The sequence below is a fragment of the Strix aluco genome, chromosome 23 (assembly GCF_031877795.1).
Source record: "Strix aluco isolate bStrAlu1 chromosome 23, bStrAlu1.hap1, whole genome shotgun sequence".
Taxonomy (NCBI): Eukaryota; Metazoa; Chordata; class Aves; order Strigiformes; family Strigidae; genus Strix; species Strix aluco.
Window position 1 is genome coordinate 2,335,852 of NC_133953.1, and position 19,125 is coordinate 2,354,976.

At 46.2% G+C, this 19,125-nt stretch overlaps 1 protein-coding gene across 7 annotated transcripts in view; it reads left to right on the plus strand.

Annotated features, from left to right (window-relative positions):
• ALG9 (ALG9 alpha-1,2-mannosyltransferase) overlaps window positions 1–19,125 on the plus strand; it is a 126,294-nt gene that overhangs the window by 26,888 nt on the left and 80,281 nt on the right. For 2 of the 7 annotated variants that reach the window (XM_074848709.1, XM_074848710.1), the window contains one exon: window positions 4,377–4,845. The exons of 4 other annotated variants lie outside the window; for them this stretch is intronic. In XM_074848709.1, the coding sequence (XP_074704810.1) occupies window positions 4,377–4,500 (124 nt within the window). In that variant the 3' untranslated portion in view covers window positions 4,501–4,845. Of the gene's footprint in view, window positions 1–4,376; window positions 4,846–19,125 lie in introns of those variants that run through there. One more of the 7 variants, XR_012626204.1, reaches the window with a different exon arrangement.

Sequence of the window (19,125 nt, forward strand, 5' to 3'; positions counted from 1 at the left end):
GCACCAAACGGTGCTGTGGTTCCAGCTCTGCTGGGCCTACTGGTAACTGTGCACATCTCTCCCAACTGAGAGCTGCTCTGGGTGCTGCAGCAGTCGCTCCACTAGAAACCAAAAACTGGAAAAGAATTCAAACCCCCCCTGGAATGTGGCATACCTCCCATGTCTTGAGCACAGCAAAAGCTGGGCAGAATTTGCCTATTGCCTGGCTCTGGCCTAGAGCTCACCACTGAAAGAGCCTCGCTGCATCAGTGTTCCAGCAGCATTGCACTAGACCCTTGGCTACCCAGCTTGGAGTGATTGTGGCCTTGATCTTGCTACCAACATGCTGCTTGGGAGCTGTGTGCTGATTAAGGCTACACATACTCACAGTCTCTGGGGGACAAATTTAGAAGCAAATGCAAATAGAATGTTATATATATTCAGTGTCATCTGTCATCCCAACCTCTTCCATGTGCCATCTGTTGTCTGAGGTTGCTGAGCATGACGAAGCGGGTGACAGGAGGTAAAGGTTCCCTGTCTGAATTTAAAGCTCTATCATGACCTCTTGAGCCATGGGTGCATCAGCAGCCGTGGTACTCTCATGGCTGCTGCTGAGAGCAGGCATCCAGGGCTTTGCTACTGTGTAGTTACCAGCAGCAGAGAGAGCAGTCTTGTGCTCGTGTCCAGTCTGAGTCTCTTTTCAGTGAGAAATTTGCTGCTGAACAAATACAAAGGCTGACTGTATAGCTGTGCAGCAGGTACGTTGGTGCTACCATTTACCATGCCGTATTCAGGGTTTCATGTTTTTATATCTGCAGTGTGATTCTCTGAGCACATAAATATTATTTTTGAGATACCTCTTTTATTTTCTGTTGCCTTTTTTTAACCCATGTCCTTAGACTGGGTAATTTGAACCAATGTAAACTGTTCCCTTTACACCTTTGTAAGTCTTGTTAGTGAAGAGTTATTTTGCTATGGCACCAGCAGCCTGACTAGCTAACACCTGGTAGAAACCAAGAACTCCTTGTGGACTTGACAGTTTGAGTAATACAACATTTCACCTTGAAGAGCAGGGTGAACTTCACTTTTGGGGTCTCCTCTGGCTAAATGAGATTTATAGCTCTCCATTCTTGGAGCACATACTTCTTGTTTTGGGGGAGCAGTACAAGAATGTAGATCAGCTGTGGCCTTTATACACCAATTCACTGTATTGTTATTTGTCATGAGTGCCTTGGCATTATGTATGACATCCACTGGTGGGAAGAGCAGCTATATTTCTGCTTTGTGTTTCTCACAATTTTCCACCCTTGATATTTTTTTCCATCAGTCATTCCTGCCTCTCCTTTTTTGATCTTTTTACCAACAGTATTTTCTCCTACTGTTTCACTGCTGATATAAACTGTGAAACAGGGAACACTGCCATTTAAACTGCTGCTAATAAGGGCTGAGTTGCCAGCAAAGTTAAGAGCACATGGAGAGCTTTTGTCGCTCAGAGTTGTTTCAGGCTGTCTGCAAACTCAGGTTGGTTACACTGAACTGGCTTAATTGGGAGGAGTTTTTTGCTACTACCAGCTCCTGGAATATCCTTTTGTAGAAAGCAAAGCTGAATCCTGCACATTCTGAACATATGCCATAAAGACCGTGTGAGCACAACCATGTGAGCTGCATTGGGCCTGTATTTCAGAATATTGACAAGTAAAAGTACAGGGCGTGTTTCTCACAAAAAAGAAGAGGAAGTACAGACAGGACAGTAGTGTTTCTGCAGAGCTGTGAGAGGCACCAGCACTGAGGGTAAACACAGGCGCTTAGTTCTGTTGCTTCAGCAATCAGACCCACCATTACTGGGTGCCCACTGTGTGGTACAGTGCTGGCCCGGTCAGGCTCTCAGTATGTTGGTGCATCCAGGTCAAGAGGAGGATGTGAACTGGGTGCTGTTTTCTGACTGCTGTCAGCTCTACATCTGGAATGAGGGACTGAAAGCATTTTCAGTGCTACAGACTGTATACTCAGGACCTCAGCCATCAGCTGAAGGTGCTGCCTTCCTCTCTGTCCCTGAGCTAAACTGCACAAGGCTAATTCAACAAATTACTTCATCTTAAACCAAGCACACACCCTGAGCTCTGGGGAATTGTGCTACTTTGTGTCCCTTTCTTACAATGTAGCCTCAAGCTGCTACTCTACCTTATTTTTCATTTTTTGTGTTCTAAACAGCATCCCAAGCAGCTTGAACACAGTTGCTTTTGCTTGTTTTTCTTTCTTTTCTTTTTCTTTGCTAAAGGGAATTGAAATGAAACCACACTATTCACAGAGAGCAGCCATGGTAGCAATGGTGGGTTGTCAGGCTCAGAGAAGGAGATGCCAGAATAAGTTCAGCAATGACACGATGTTCATTAGCCACAAGAGATGGAGGAGGAAAATCAAACACTTGTTTTCAAAGGGATGCCTTTGCTTCTAGTGACTGGAGGGAGGGCTGACCTCCAATTTCCAGGCACAAGGAAATGACAGCTGCAAAAAATGTTCCTTGTTCAGAATATACCAAAATTACCATCTTCTGCCTAGTTATTTGCCACTAAGAGATTCTACTTTGAACATGTTCCCAATTCCAGCACCTCAGGAACTCACAAAGAGCAACCATTTCCAGTGATTCTTTTATTTAGGAACTTTGCTGGGTGCTTTACAATTTGTAAAGGGCCTAAGTATTATCACTGAGCTTTTTGTTCTTTGAAGTGAAGCAATCAGCATTTTTATATCGTAAAGCACAAGCTGAGGTTTGGCAAAAAGCAGGCTTACAAGATGCTGGATGCTGAAAGGAGGCAGAGTCTCACAGTTAGAAGCAGGACTTGTAAATTTTAGGAATTCAGATTTCCTTAGTCTCTCTGAGGGTAGACGATATTTTCTGCCTCAGTTTCCCCTCTCCAGTGTGGGAAGAATAGTGCTTTGTCTAAAGAGGGAACGTTTCAGCTGAAAAATGCCTTGCTTTGTGCTTGTATGGCATCTTATGTAACAGCACCCTGCTGCTGAGTGGTGCTATGCCAATGCAAGTAGATATCACCAGTCTTTTCCTGGATGGTCTTTTGCTCCAAGTTGCAGATCGGGAGCTGCTTGTTCTCAGATGAATTACAGTGAGGCTGTCTAAGAACCCTGGGAGCCTCCAGGGAGATGTAGTTCACAGTGGCAGTTCCTGCCATTGTTTTTTGGACTACATTTTTGAAAGATACCCAGTGCTGCCTTACAATAAGCAAACAAAACACAATTCATCTTTCTTCTGAAAAAGTGACTTGAATTGGATGTCCGGAACTTTGGCTGTGTTACCAGCAAAGCTGTGTGAATTGCAGTGACCAGCAAGTCCGTGCTGAATCTGTACCATCCCTGACCACTTAGCATGCTGCAAATCAAATTCAAGTGCTGCTGCTGCTTTTCCAAGCTTTATACGTCTGTCAAGGGTTGATAGTTTACCAACAAGTTGATCTTAAACAGACAAAGAGATAAGCTTCAATGCTGAGGAAGCAAGACTCTGCCCCAGCTCTGGTTTCAGTAAGTTGTTCAAAGTTTTGAAGCTTCTAGCAAGGTTTAGTGCTGCTGCTGAAGGGCATTATATTTGTCCACATTTAAACCTGGATTTTACTATGAGTTTGCTCAGTAAGAGAATACATGCATTTAAAATGTACTCAGCTAGCACAGCTCCAGCGATTAGCAACCAAAGAAAAAGGTACTAATTTGATGCAGCCATTAGACCCTCCATGCTGGAGTACTCCACTGGTCCAATTGTTGCGAAGTGCTGTGAAATGCCAGCTCCCAGCACTAGCAGGGCACGGAGTGAATGCTGGCAGCCTGCAGCAAACTGCTGTGTAGACTTTAGAGCAGTCCATCCCTCTTTAACTCAATACCCTCGACAGAAGATCAGCACAAGAGCAAAACTTCAAAAGGCCAGTGCCCATCAAAGCTTCTGTCTGCCCTTCAGACATGTGTGGAGGAACAGGCGGCCAGAAAGATTGGATAGAAGAGGAGATGCCAGGAGCTAAATGCAGCCTTGCTATCTTTCACCTTAATAGCGTGCCCAGAGGAATGGGAGGCCTGCCTGTCTGTAAGATACCAAAGGCCCACAGGGTTGTACTGTCTACTTTTTGGACAGTGCTAACCAGGATCTAAGGGGTTTTTTTATAATTACACCACCTTCCTGGCCTCTGTCCCCCTTCATCCTGCTGGAATGGACAGTGGGCAGGCTGCTGCTCTTACAAGGAGAAAACGGGACTGGGCTTCGTATGGCTGAACCATTATCATTCCTCATACCACTGAGTCACCAGCCCAAATCTTTTGCAAAGCCTCATTTGTATCATTTTGAACATACTGGCAAATGAGCGCTTTAAGGATGATTTGTTTTTCCTTTCTGGTTTCAGGTCCTCAAAGCTGCTGCGTGCATTCTACATCCCTCTCCTCTCAGAACAGTACACATGGTATGCAAACTATACTATTCTGAAATCCCGGAGGTCGAAGCAAACCAGGAAAAAAATGGGAGGCTAGCAACACACCTGGGCAACAAAACCAAAAGCATCTGCTGACACTCTTGGACAGCTGCCTAAGCCATCTTCAGTTCCCTTTTTGAAAGACTGTGCTTGTAAGATTCACTAATAAAGATTTCCCATGAAGTGATTTCGCTCTGCAAGCTTCCAGCTGTAAAAAGGGTGCATCATCTGCTTTCAGTTCTCAGTGTCAGGTCTCTGCTCTGCCTACACAGAACATATTGGTAAGAAACCATTTGAAAATCCAGCAGCCACCTACAAATGTATTATCCCTGCTGCTCCCTGTGTTATTATCTGTTACACCAGAGAAGAGAAAAATGGAGAATAAAAAGGAATGACAGTCTGAGGTTCTGCTCCAGGTTGCAATCTGGCACTGGGAAAATCCAGCTCAGCTTCTCTCTTTCTCTCTCCTGTGCCCCCCCTCCACTGTCCCCAATCTGCTTAACTAGTGCTCACCTTCTCCTAGGGAATTTTTTCAGGTAACAACGTTTAGGAAAATTATTTTTTTATTAAAGAAAAATGAAGGGGAAAAGAGGAAAATATCTGCTGAGAGACAATTAACTGAAGTGCACTGAATCTCAAGGAATGAAGTGGTATGCACCACAGAGAAACAGCCTAAAGTTGCTCTGTCCAGGAGACACTTTCAAGGATAAACCTGTGCTTTTGGGAGAAAAAAACCCCAAACTTAGGAATTGAGCCAATTATCTGTTTTAATGGGATCAGTGGTTTTATCTGTGAAAGCAAGGGTTTGTTTGGTATTTATAATATTTTTTTTAAAATACCTGTAACATCCTGTGAATTCTAGACTACAGCATCTTAAAATTTCTGGAAACAGCCAGAGAGGAGAAGGATTAATTATTTTATTTGCAGTTCTGTTTCCCATAATAGACAGTATGTGTTACATTGGTCCAATATGCTTCAGAGCGATGCTGTATTTATTATATCTCCATTTTAAAAACATGCAGTATCACAAGCTAGATGAAGGGAGCTGTTTTCACTCACATTCTTGGAGCTCTGTGGGGATGGGATGGCATGAGATGGAGCAGAGAGGAAGTTCCTTTTGCAAAAAGGCTGCACAAGCTCTGTGCCCCATTGTGACTGTGGTTCGATTGGTCTGTGTATGCAGCGCCAGAGCAGGTGGATCAGGAAGCAGACTTGTATGTTTGGAAGCTGTTGGGATCCAAACAGAAAAGCACATGTCTCTGAGAATACATGTGTTGGTCCAGGTGCAGAATGCAGTGCTAGGCAGGTCTCTTGGCCAGTCTGCAGAGTACCAATGAGGCTGTAATCTAACATGATACTACTGGGACAAAGCAGGAGGAACTAGATGAGGAGCAAGGCATGGGCTGAATCATAAGAGCATCTCTAGAAACAGGGAAAGGTGTTCTGAGTCCCCTGCATTTCATTAAGGAGGAGTTTTTTTAATGGCATTGTGCTCTATTGGAAACACAGCTTATAAAGTGCAAAACGTGGCAAGAGCAAACTGTGCTGCTCCGTTGTGTGGATGATTACAGCATGGAGAATGCAGTTCTCTTCCATTGCACCCTCACTGTATGGAGGAGCAGTTTGGAGCTGAGACTCTAAATTCAAACTTTGAAGGCTTAGGGAACCATCTGTGGTGTCTAAATCTTGGCTCTCTTCAGAGAGATGGATTTCACCCTGTGCAAATACCACCCTTCGTAAGGTCAAATGTGGAGCTTCAAGGTTTTCAGCCAAGCAACTGGTGTTTTTGGTGAGTTGGTCTGGAAGATCAGAGTCACATTGCAGATCAGTGCTGTAGTGTCTGTGTTCATAGTATTCCTCCACCTCCTTCCAGCTGGCTCTACCCCTCATAAAAGTTCACATGTGTTGAACGGGGCTCTACAGTGCCAGTAAGTCAATACCAAAACTCTTGCCCGGCTTGTTGCCTCTCCCCTTGCTAATCCCTGACCTTAAATCAAATAAAGAAACAAATGCAGTTAAAGAACCAATTGCACCTCTTTCTGGTGCTGTTTGTGTGACTGTTCATGTTGTCATAGCCTGTAAGCTCTTGTTTAATATGAAAAGACAGTACAGTAAATATCCACTTTAAATGACTGTGGCTGGTCCACCTTCCTCTCTGGTTTGACTCGTGTTTTGGGGTGGTGGTGGGAGACTGATAACTTGAGAATAATTAGGAGTTATCAATGTTTTCCACAGGAATGTGGCAAATGTTTGGTTCCTGGCAGTAAACACAGGTGCAGCTAGAGGTAGTGGACAGCTGGACAGCGGACAGCATTGCGTTCCAGAGTTTCAAATCAAGGCAGGGACTCCATTTTGCTGCTTGCTATGCAAACAGGTGGAGTCAGTCCTGCTACCTGGAGAACATGCAGGCTAAAGAGATGAGGCAGAGAAAGGGAGGGTTGTTACTGTCATTGATGACAAGAGTAGATCACATTTTAATGCTGATTTCAGGGGGAACTTGGGAGTGTCTGCTGCAAAGATCTTGACCCAACAACTCATTTAAGATCACGCATGGAGTCTGCCTACAAGTTGTTTCTCATCTAGTGTCTTTGACACAGAAAGAGTCTTCCTGGCAGCAGGTAAAGGAGCCAGGGCCTCTCTTCCTTTAGTCCCTGGCAATGCATAATTGTCATAGGTAGTGCTACTCAGCAGCCAGAATGTAGCATAGAGGCAATTTATCAATTCTAGCTGAGACCACTGGGAATGAGAAGGTAAAGTTGCTGTTAATGGTGTTTCTATCGTAAAGACTGAGCCATAGGTGAGATTTCTGATAGGAAATGCTAAAGCTCCCCTCATCTTTTCGTAATTCACAAGTCAGGACTGTTGCATCCTGTGCAGTGCTGAGATGAAGCAAAAAGCCATCAATAATGAGAAGATTACTAGTAATTAAACAGACTTGATGGAGTGAGCAGTACAAGTCCAAGGAGTATGTGCATCAGGGCCTGAGGAAGAGACTCCAAGAATTGCCCATCTGGCTCAGGTTTAGCTGGATGAAGGACCTTGCTTTTTGAATGCAGATGTGGATGCAAAGAGGTTTGTGCCAAAAGGTGGAGCTACATCCAAAACAAAACATTTTTAAAGGCATTTTGTAGTTTGCTTTGTGGGTTTTGTTAGCAAGCTTGAGGGAGAGGCTTCTGATATTTTTTTTTTGGTTTTTGCTTTGACCCTAATTAAAGCAAATGTATGATCTCATTGTGAGGAGGCAGGTTTGGGACAGCTAATTTATGATCTCTATTTAAAAAAAAAAGTCTTGTGGTTTGTGAGCTTGTGTGTAAAGGGTCAAGCCACAAATTGCTGATCTGCCTCAGCGGGATTCCCTGCCTAGAGTTGCCTTGGGCAGAGAGGGGTGTTGTGACCAAACCTGTTGGGTAGTACATGAGGATGGTGTAGGCAATCCACCTTTGTCTCCTTTCTGTCTTTGGAGGGAAGGGCTCTTCGTATTATTCTGGCTGTTTCTGGAAAAGAAGGTATCTAGATGGATTTCTACACTGCTGCTAGTGTCTGACCTGACACACTGACAGAAGCTGGTTTCTTGACAGAACCATAGATGGGCACAACCCTGCGGTCATGGCTATGGCTAGATCAGGTGTCTCACATGGAGCTGAGAGATGGCGCAAGACACTCGCAGCTGGTCAGAGAACGTACAGGGATTACAGTATTTCTAACCTCCTCTTTGCTGGCAGTATTTCTCCAGCTTTTAACTGAGGCTGAGAGCACTGCAGGTTGGACAAGTGCTGCTGTGAAATACCGGGACCCAGTAAATTTCATCTTGTCTGAGCTCATCCAGCCTTTGCAACACGGAGCACTGAGGTGGAGAGTCCCTGAGGAAGCGCCAGCAATGAGACAGACTGACACTCTCAGAAATAGGCTGAGAGAAGGCATGATTTCCACAGAACTACTTTTTCCTGCTTATCTGCTGCAGCAGGATTTAAGGTCCATTTCAGTTTTGCTCCTGCTTTTTCTGCCTTTTCCTGGGGTTCAGCTACAACCTGCTTCAAAGGCAGGCATAGGTGTAAACTGGTCATCTCCACCTAGGGTTCTGCCTGGGCTCAGGGGCCCTCAGAAGAGGCCCCTCCTGAACTCAGTCATGTTTCCAAAGATGTTCAGTGCGAATTTTCTTTTTTGAAAGGAAAACAAAAAGGGCTCTGCGTCTCCACAGAGGTGATGCTTAAGCTTTCCTTGACTCAGGGCTTTTTCTTGTTCAAAGTTTTTTGTCTTCTGCAGGAAAATTATTTGAAGTAATGTACTCTCTCAGAAGCCAGGAGCTGAGAGTGTGTGAAGTAGAGGCCAAGGAGTTGAGGTGTGTGGAGCAGATACCTTGGACATGAGTAACAGTGAATAAAATGTTGAGGGCTGCAGGTAAGGCTGGGAAGGCTTCAGGCTGGCTTAGCTGGAAATGCCACAGGCCAGCTTTCGGGTGTGACTGGCAGATCTGCACAGGAGTTGGTTGTTCTAGGACAGGTTTATGGCATGTGGCAGCTGGTCTGTCGTATCAGAGTGCAGCTGCTGTTTGACAACTCTTCTCTCGTAGGAATGGGAAAGCACTTTCACCTGCCATGTTGCATTGCCAACACCCAGAAGATTTCTGTAAAGCATGGTGGGGTGACATTATTTCAAAAGCAGACTCTGCATCCTCTGAGTGATACTGAAGGGACTGGACCAAAGTTTGGTACCTGGGACAGTGATGGTCAGTGTCAAATAACAACTACTGTTTCCCCTCCCCTATTCCCCTGCCTGTCTCTAGTGAGCCTAATGCTCAGACAGTTCTCAGTTGTGGCCTTACTGGTAACAGCTTTTTCCTTGGTACTTGTACTAACCTCAGAAGCAGGGACTATCTTAGTATTTGAGTCCACCTCACGTCCAACAAAAGGTATGGAGTTACTAGGTTGTGTGTTTATTTTGTTGCTGTAAGAAGGGCTCAAAGTAGCAGTGGAGGGAGGCCCTGGTAGTGAAATTCTGTGGTTTTGAGTTCCTAGCTCTTCAGGCACTGCTGGAGGAAAGAGCTGTGAATTTCCTTCTCTTCCAGCATCTGTCAGAACCTGAGCATCATCTCATCCCTGCTGAGATTCAGTGCATGTCCCAGTGAATAACTGAACATCTCTGTCTGCTTGGCTGGGAGAGGTACTAATGAGGCCCCATCTGTCTGCTCTGCAAACTCCAGCTGTGTCTGCTAAGCAGCAAAAAAAGGTCAGGGTGGATGTGCAGGGTGAGAAAGCATCATAGCCTAGCAGGACTCTTGATCAATGCCTTCCTGCCCAGTTCTTCATCCAGAGGGTAGCTGCTGTGCAGGACTGTAGAGCTACAACCAGGACTGGACAGAGGTGCATTTTGTTGTGGGATCAATGAAGAGGGTCTGAGGCTGGATGTAGAGGCAGAGACTCCCTCACCTTCCCCAGACAAGTGCATATGATTGGGTGCCTGACTAGACTAGAGAGCCGGGAGCCTGGGTTCTCCTGCAATTCTGTCACTCACTCGTCCTGTAACTCCATGAATCCTGCTTGGGAGGTAAATTACTGGGTGAATGTTCAAACATGATTGACAAAACAGGCTTCAGACAACTTTTTCTAGAAAAGGCAAGTTTCTTTGTGTTCTACCCAGCACAGAGAAGGCTGCTCTGGCCTTCTCTGGTTTCTGATAGTCCCTGTGACCTTGTAGCACTTGCCCTGCCTGGAGTGAGCAAAGAGGCATTCTCTGGGCAGTTTCCTCTGTTCTGTGTTGAAATGGGCTGTTTGGGAAAACTGTCTCTCTAGCAGGGTGGAGAGCTGATCCTGCAATTGCTCTGCCCCAGAACATGCTGTCCAGGTGCTACCCTGTGCTGCAGAGCCCAGCCCTGTTTTCTCCCTCCTACAAAGAGGAGGCTGTTTTGACCTTTCCTGTTTTTAATTCTCCCCTCCTACTTGTCTGGGGAAGCTGCACTTTCAGTACATTGTATTGAGTCAGCAAGAAACAACAACAGGGCCACTGGATGTGGTTTTGTGATGAATTCATAAGCAGTTGCCCCTATTACCAGGTCTGGTTTGAGACCAGGCCAGTGACCAAGCCATAGTAGAGGCAGTCTGCAGACTTGGGTTTTCACCTTGATTTTGGGGACGGGTAGCTTGCCACATCCCTGACGTTCTTTCCACTGCTGCAGAATCTTTGAGGCAGGTGCAGTCCTTGCCTGCATTTCACAGTGCATTGCATCATGGGTTCTTGGACTCTGCTTAGTGCTGCTGCAGGTGTGAGCAACCAAAGCGTCAAAGCAAGAGGTGCAATTATCAGGCTCCTTGGCTTCTTACCTTGCTGTTTCAAGACAGTGAGTGGGTGGTTGGCTTTCCCTGGGAGGAGGCTTTTATACTTCTTCTGCACAACCAGGTTTGCTCCAGCATCTCTGCTGGCTCTGACTGCACCTCTGAAGAGACAGAACCTGCTGGTACCCTGCTGGCTTGAACCCACTGCAGCTGGATTCAGGCCCTCCTCTAACTCACAACTCCTCGGGAATATGCTCTGGGGACAGGCAGGAGCTTTCCAGCAGCTTTATGCAATGCTGTCTGAATCACGCAATAAACAAGTCCAAACCCTATTATTAGACTTTGGAAACTGCTGCCTTAGAGACAGGTTTGCTTATAAATATCCATTATTTTCTCTCTGGCTCTTCACTAGGGAAGCTGGCAAGAAAAATGGATCTCTGCTTCACCAGAATTTGTCTGTCCCTGATGCTGTTGTTGCTTCTTCCCACCTGAGCTCATCTTCCTCGCTCTTCCAGCCTCCCAAGTTCTAGCTGTGCTAATGAGACATCCGCTCCAATGTCAGCAGGGTGACAAATGCCAGCCATTTTGGAGGGGGACGGGAAAACACAAGTAATAAGCAACTGGGCAGAGCACTTGCCACAGTCACTGCAGTGTGTAGGTATGCAAGGCAGCTGCTTTGGTGGCTAAAGTAGAAGTACTGGGTCCAACAGCAAATGCATGACTGTGAGAAAGCCCCGATGGCTCATGAAACATGGATGACAGCACTTCCTTTCTCTGCCTTGTTTGAGGAGGGACAGATTTAAGGCTTGCCAAAAGTCAGTGGAAATGCCAACTTCAACAAGCTTTGCAGCAGGCCTCTGGATTGCACAGGCTGTCTTGTAACATGTGAATACATCTGGCCTAACAGGACTGCTGTCACATTCAAGGCTGTTAGCTTTCCCATCCAAATGAAATAGCAGTCTTCTCCCGATGCCAAATCTAGCCAGCAGAACTCCCCCAACCCTCCTGCCTGCCTGTGCTGCTGCTCTCTCAGTTGTTTGGGATGAGTATTTTTAGCTGTGGGGTGCTTTATCTTCCCTTGCAAAGCTGATTTTGTATTTTGTGCTCACAGTATTTGCTCCAGGGAATTGGGTTCAGCTTTCTGTCAGAACCCAGGGCTCCTCTTATCTACACTTGTTAGGTAATACCTCTGCTGTACATAAAACCCCCAAAGCTGCTCAGACTGCACCCTGTGTTATTGTCTGTATAAACTGGGGCAGGCACAGAATAGCCAGGACATGCGCTAGGCTTGGAGAAGGGATAAAGGAGGTATTTTTTTAAAAATTGAAACGGCCAGCTACCCTCCAGTGAATGTTGCTGTTAAGGGTGTGGGGAGGGCTTGTGTGGGAGCTAAAAATCTCAAAAACATTTCTCATTCTTTCTCTAGGTGTCTGCCTTGCAGCCCTGTGTGATCTCTGTTTCTTCTAGCTAAGCCTGGCAAAACAGGACAGCCTACCAGGTCAGGCAGTAGACTGCAGTGCAAACGCAGCACTTGTCGTGTCACCATGCTCCCAACACCCTGCAGCTTGCTTTGCAAACAGCCGGAGCCAGTGTCTGGTGCTGCATCCCTGGTGCAGTGAGGAGGTGATAGGGAAGAGACAATATTGCATGTCTCCAGTTGGCCACCTGTGCATCTGTTTGCTGGGGCCCCCTTTCCAGATATCTTCTTTGCTTGCAGATGTCTCTTTCTCAGGGGAGTGTTCAGAGAACTCACAGTCCTCTTTGACACAGGGATGGATGCAGAGGGTAATGGGTAGTATCTTTAAGGAGATAGGACGCTCGGATCACTCTGCAAGTGACACCAGGGAGATGTAGAGAGAAGTGTGTACAGCTCTCTGGCCTAAGCCAGTTATACAGGGTCCCAAGCAGAAACTAATGGCTTCTATGAAGGAGAGTGATGCAGGGCTATAAATCGCTGCCTCAGGCTTGCTGGTGAATTCCAGGGAGTGAAAGAACAAAGGGAGGATGGGTGTAGGGTGTAGCATTGGGAAGAGGCTTTTGTAGTTTTTCAGCCAGGTATATACAGTGAGGGTGGTGTAAGGCATAGAGACTGTAGGGGAGACACGAGAGGACAGGAGGTGGAACCATGTGGAAGCAGAGGTGTGCTTGTATGAAGAAATTATGTTGGCTGAGGCACATCATGGTTTAACCCCAGACAGTAACTAAGCACCATGCAGCTGCTCACTCACTCCTCCCCTCCCCCTGGTGGGATGGGGAGGAGGAGAGTTTTTTAAAAAAAGTAAAACTTGTGGGTTGAGATAAGAACAGTTTAATAATTGTAATAAAAGAAAATAATAATACTAGTAGTAATGAAAAGGAAGATAGAAAAAGAGAGAGAAACCCCCCCCAAAAGACGAGTGATGCACAATACAGTTGCTCACCATCCACTGACCAATGCCCAGACAGTCCCTGAGCAACGACCAGCCCCTCCCAGTCAAGTCCCCCCGGTTTATGTACTGAGTGTGACGTCCTATGGTATGGAATATCCCTTTGGCTAGTTCAGGTCAGCTGTCTTAGCTATGCTCCCTCCCCAGGTTCTTGTGGAGCTCCTCACTGGCAGAGCATGGGAAAGTGAAAAATCCTTGACTTAGGATAAGCACTGCTTTGCAACAACTAAAACATCAGTGTGTTATCAACGCTATTCTCATACTAAATTAAAAACACAGCACTGTAGCAGCTACTAGGAAGAAAATGAACTCTATCCCAGCTGAAACCAGGACAGGCATCAGAGGGAAAGATTTGGAGGACCTGCCCCACAAGAAACATACTCATTTCCTTTCAGCTTCCAACTGTTTTTGTGATCCTTCAGCTTTTCTTGCTTTCCTTACAGCATCCTCTGCAGACTGGTCATCAGTGGTGGCAGCTCTAGAAGATAGGGACTGCAGTTTGCAAATGGAGAGCTTGCTTCTTCAGTTCTGTTAAGCTGATCTGCCTTTGGAGGCCGTGGCCGACAGAAGCTCATATAAGGGAGCGGGATCACAGCAAACAGCTGGGAATCTCTGTTTTAAGCCCCGGTTCCTCCCTTCCAGGCCCAAGGCACTGGTCCCTCCCTGGTGGGAACCATGCTGAGTTTCAACCCCACTCCGGCTGGGAAACGCTTCTCCAGCTGGTTCTTCAGGCCCCCAGGAGAGGGCATTGTGCTCCATGAGAAGTGGGGAGTGATGAGGTCTTCAGGGCTGCCTGCCGGGCTGAAAGTCTTGGGGATGGGGTGGGAAATTGGAGGTTTTTGCTACAGGGAAGGCCTTGGGTTTCAGGACTGCAACCTTGCAGTTGTGTGGCAAGGCTGACCTTGCTGGGATCTCACTGGGAGGTGGGGAGGAGGTCAGTGGCTGATGTCTGAGTGTTTCCGCTCCAGAGGGGCAAATTATAACAGAGCTCCCTTCCCCTGTGCTCTGAGGGCTTGCTCCCAACCTTCAGCACCTTTGTGCTCTGACCTGAGGAGTCATCACAGGAGGGTGCAAGATGCTCCTGGAGAGGCTCAGCCAGCAGCTGGGCCCTGGTGCTGTGTGGAGACAGGGCTGTGGTCAGTGCTTCAGCTTTCCCGAACATGCTGTTCCTCCTTGTTGTTTCAGTAGCTTCTGTATAGTCTGTCTGTGAGGACCTCAGGTTGTAATACAGCTAGCTTGTGTGTGTGTGTCTAAGCATCCCACCGAACGGTCACTCAGGTCGTCTGGTCCATCACAGGAATGCATCTCTGGCCTTAGTCAGTCAAGGTAAGTAAGCATTGTGCTGCCTGCTGTGTGGGGCAGTCTGAACCCAGCCTACACCTGGCATGCATGAGGCTAGAGGGCTGCAGACTTCTCAGCTTCAAATCCTGGGTGCTGGACTGAGAGCAGAGTGCCCTGCCTGAAATCCTGCAGTCAGTGGAAAAGTTTTGAGCATATTCCTGTGCATGTGTTCAATTCCTGTGCAAATTGGACTGCTGCCCGTCTGGGGTAGAGCCTCCTGCAGTGCCTATGGAGTGTGTGGTGTGCTTTCCAGATTTCTACAGACATTTAAAGCTACACACTATTGATAGTACAACCAGGCAGGGTGGGAGATGGAGGTGCTGAACAGGCAGGGAGTGAGGAAACTTGATGCCACCCCACCATGCTGAGAGTTTCCCTTTTCCCTTGCTCAGGGATTGCTGATGGTCCCTTTGCTACTGTGCACAAGAAATGAGAAGCAAAGCAAGTCCCTTCCCATTCTTAAAGCAGCCCAGAAAACTTTCCTGCCTAATTGGGATTATTTCTGGATCTCATTTTCTCTGGAGAGTTGACACTTATTGACAGATAATCCATGTCTGTAAGGAAAACTAATGATTAATTGCTTCCTTTTGGTTAGGCTCCCCATCCTCAGTCTTGCAGCATTGCTAACAAGTATATTATCTTTCTGGCAGTCCAAAATAAATAGTTTTCCTAATGTAGGAGCTGGTGCAGAATCCAAGCCTATAGTTGTTTTTCCCAGCAATAGCAGGCCTGGAAACAGGAGTCATTGTGAAGGAATAGATGCAATCCTCATTAACTTTTTTGGCCTCAGGTGAGAGGGAACTTAGGGAAGAAATGGGTGGTCTGATTTCTACATTTTGTGAGAATGTGGAGAACAAGGCAGAACTGCTAACTGTAGGACCTTTTTTTTGACATCATAAAAACTCCCTGGAATTTTGGCCATGGCATATATTCCATGGTATTCAGGCAGGGAGGTATTTTCTCCTAAACACAGGGAAAGAAAAGATTACAGGGTGCTCGCCAACAGACTCGGAGTTAATGGGAACGCCTCTTAAATGTCAATTGTGGTCTAACATGCTTGCTGCATTAATGATTTACAGGAATAGCAGTGTGTGTGTGTGTGTGAGCTTTCATTGTGAGAGTGGCTGCGATGTCTGTGAGAGTCAGATGACTCTAGAGCTGTGTTACAACCCCCAAAAGCCTTCTTTTTTCTTTGGCTGGCTGGCAGTCACCACGTACGATGCTCCAATTACACTAGTAAAGGCTCGTGCATGAGAAGGACTGTGAATGTTAGTGTTTTTTACTGGTGAGTTCATAGATGCATTTTTGTGGACTTTATACCTAACAGTGGGGTGATGAAAACTGTTGATGTGCTTTTTTGCTTGGTCTTTATGCCCTAAATAGCTTTGTCCTGTTCTCCATCAGCTGACTGAAATGCTGATGGTGCTTGGACAGCAAATACTGCTAAGGAACGCTGGTGCAGGCAAAAGCTGAGTTGTTCAACCTCTTGAAAGAACTCCTTGACAAAAGAGGGCAAACCAGTGTCCAACATCTTCCCAAGAGGAGCTGGGTTTAGTTTCCTGCTCTGCTGGAGCACTTGCTGTTTCTGGCCATCTGTTCTAACTCCATGGCCATCCTTCTCAGCTGGGGCAGGGAGGTGTGCAGAGAACTCAGCCCTGCTTACCCTTAGTGTCATGTGAATTCCTTGTATGTTTTTAGCTTACTCTCTAGAGGCTGCAGACGGGCTCTGGGACTGCTTTGCTCATGAACAGAGGCATTGTGCACATCAGCCATCCAGTACCACCTTCTAGAAATATTTGCTAAGAAACTTGTAGTGTTTTGTAAGCCCAGTGTTCTTGTTAACTGGTGAGGGCTCCTCCTCTGTGCCAAAACTGCCCTCACTGAAAAGGAGGATGAGCTGGCTTTTTCCATTTAACCAGTCAATATTTACTCTTCCAGGCAAGCTGTTAAAATGCTGTTGCTCTCTTGTTTTGGTATTTGTTTCTCCTGTCTTGCTGGAATATTGCCCCAGAGTCTCCCACACTGGCAGCTCTTGTTTGTGTAGCAATGACATGTGGGCGTTCATAGAAGACAAGGTTGTGGGAGCCTTCCAATGATTGCCAGGTCATGTTTTCATTTTCTGTTCTGAGTGTGGAGTGTGTTTCAGCCCATCTGCTTCAAGAAAGCCTGGAGTTTGAGAAGAGAAAGCCACAGGATCATTTATTCAATCCCAAGGTGAAATTTTCTTTCCGTTAAAATCCATGAGAAAACTCCTGTTGACTTTAGTGGAATTTATTTGCATTCTCTCTTATCAGCACAAAGGCATCCCAGATTTGGTTTTGGCAATTCTCACCTCACCAATTTCCTGTCTGCTTTTTTGTGCTGTATCACTGCATCCTGGGCCTGCAGCCCTGGTGTTCCCCTGCACCTCCAAGGCAGCACCCTGAAATGATGACTGAACACATAGTAAAAAGTGAGACATTATCACCCTGGTGAGAATGAGGGGTCAGCCTGTGTCAGGGGCATCAGGAAAGCCCTGTCTTCCCTGTCCTGGAGTGCAGGTGGCTTGTCCCTCAGGCCTTTTGCCGAGTTCTGTTCAGCCAAGGCAAGAGTTATGAAGACAGTTCCACCTTAGACTGATAGAAATTAAGCTGGCACTCCTCTTCCATCACCCTTGTCCTAAGAATTATAACATGGTTTTAATCTGTAGTCTTAGTGTGATTTTGTATTTGCTAGATGCAAGGATACATGGCACTGAAAGCATGTACAACTTCCATATGGTGATAAATCTCAACCCAAAGCTCAGTGCCACAGATCCATAATTCTCCCACGCTGACCTGTTCGTGGCAGGATACTGGGGCATTCCTTTTCAAAACCCCAGGGCACACGTGTGTTTAAATGACATTTATGAAAGCTGTTTATCTGTTGACGCTTCTCCTACAGAAAGGGAAGGAGTCTTCCTGGTATAGAAAGGGAGCAGAGATGCCCTAAATTAAGAAAAACTCTTTTGAACATGTCTGAACAGATCACTGCAGACACATTTCCACTCTGACACCGTGTTTCTGGCAGTTGTCATGTAAACCAGCTCCCGTACACAAATCATGTATGGAGTTAGCAAAGTGTTGCACCTGTATTTGCTGCGACAGAGTGGTTAGGACAGTTCTGGAATAGGCAGCTCACAGATGCACCGGAGGGATCAGTGCTGGCTGCATTTTTTTATGCCTTCAAGTCCTTTGCATGTGTGCTGTAACCATGCTAAATTGGGCTCTGGTGATGACAGTTACATTACTTACTTGAAGTGTAAAGGTAACAAGGGGATGCTGTCTAGCTACAGCTTTTTTGGGAGTTCTGATAGACAACCTTGGCCAAAGCCCTGTTTTAATGGACTTTTTTGTGTGTGCATTGCTTGGATATAGGTTGTGTGTAACGTTAGCTGGAACTGTCACTGCAAGTCCTTGGTCTAGCAGTCCTCACTTTATTTTCAATTATTGTGACAATATCCTTATTACTGCAATTTCCCATAATCCCCAAGCGTATTTTTTAAAGAGAGGAATTACATTTGCTGCCCTACCTTTCAGTGCACTTGCTGTTGCCTTTTGGGTTTGCTAACAAGAAGCTTGAAGATCTTCACCATGCAAATGATTTAGTTTGTCAAAGTTATTTGGCTCCAGTAAGAAACTTTTCTCCTCCGCTAGTATGGGAAGGCAGCATGGTCCTTAATTGCATTCTGCAACTGAGCCAAGAGAAATCTATCTTTATGCCCCTGGAGCTGAAGCCAAAAAAATACCCCCCACTGGTCCCTCATGCTTTGCAACTCCTCACTGAGTGAGCCTGTTTCCAAGTGCTTGTCTCTCCTGAGATTTATAACCACTGGGATAGTTAGCTTGATGGAGAAGATTTAAAGCTCTTGTGTGCAGGAGAGCTCCACATTGGTTTGAAGGGTGATTTGCACTAGTTTATCTGCGTTTAAAAGTCCACGTAGACAAGACTGGAAAGAGTTCTAGTGAGAGAGGAAGAGCCTGCCCTGAACAGTTCTTGAAACCGTATCTCACTGGTGTGCATTATGTCTGTGTTGGTGACTAGATACAAGCCTCTGGCTTGTGATTAAAGGCACTAAACTCACTCAGGTCTAGAGTTTAAAATACAACTTTCCTCCTATGATACCAGTTGTAAGTTTAAGTCCACATCATCACCTCTTATCTGTCTGGATGTGCGGTAGCAATGGCATTCTTCCTTGTGATTGAGTATGAAAGCCTGACCGGAGATGGTTCTGCCTCCCTGATCATTGCAGCTCCAGTGGACTCCCCAGAGCGTCCTCTACAAAGTCACTTCAGTGCATCAGTCACCTCCCATTCTGTCCTCCAGACTCCACTATGCTGTAAGGTCAAAAAACCTGTCCAGTGTTGTGCTAACCAGCAGGGCTCCTTGTCCTTTGGCCAGTCTCATTGTCTATCCCCAGCTGCTGTCTCTGGCCTCAGGACAACTGTGCCTTAGTTCTGTGTCTGTGTGGGGCTAACAGTTCTGGGATGGCCCTGCCTAAGAACTGTGAAAGTAGAAATAATTTGTAAAACAGATGTTCACTTGCTGGTACCTCTTGATACCAGCTGGATTAATCTCTCTTGGTAATTATTTGCTCAATTAATACCAATTTTAGTTTGGTTGGCTTCT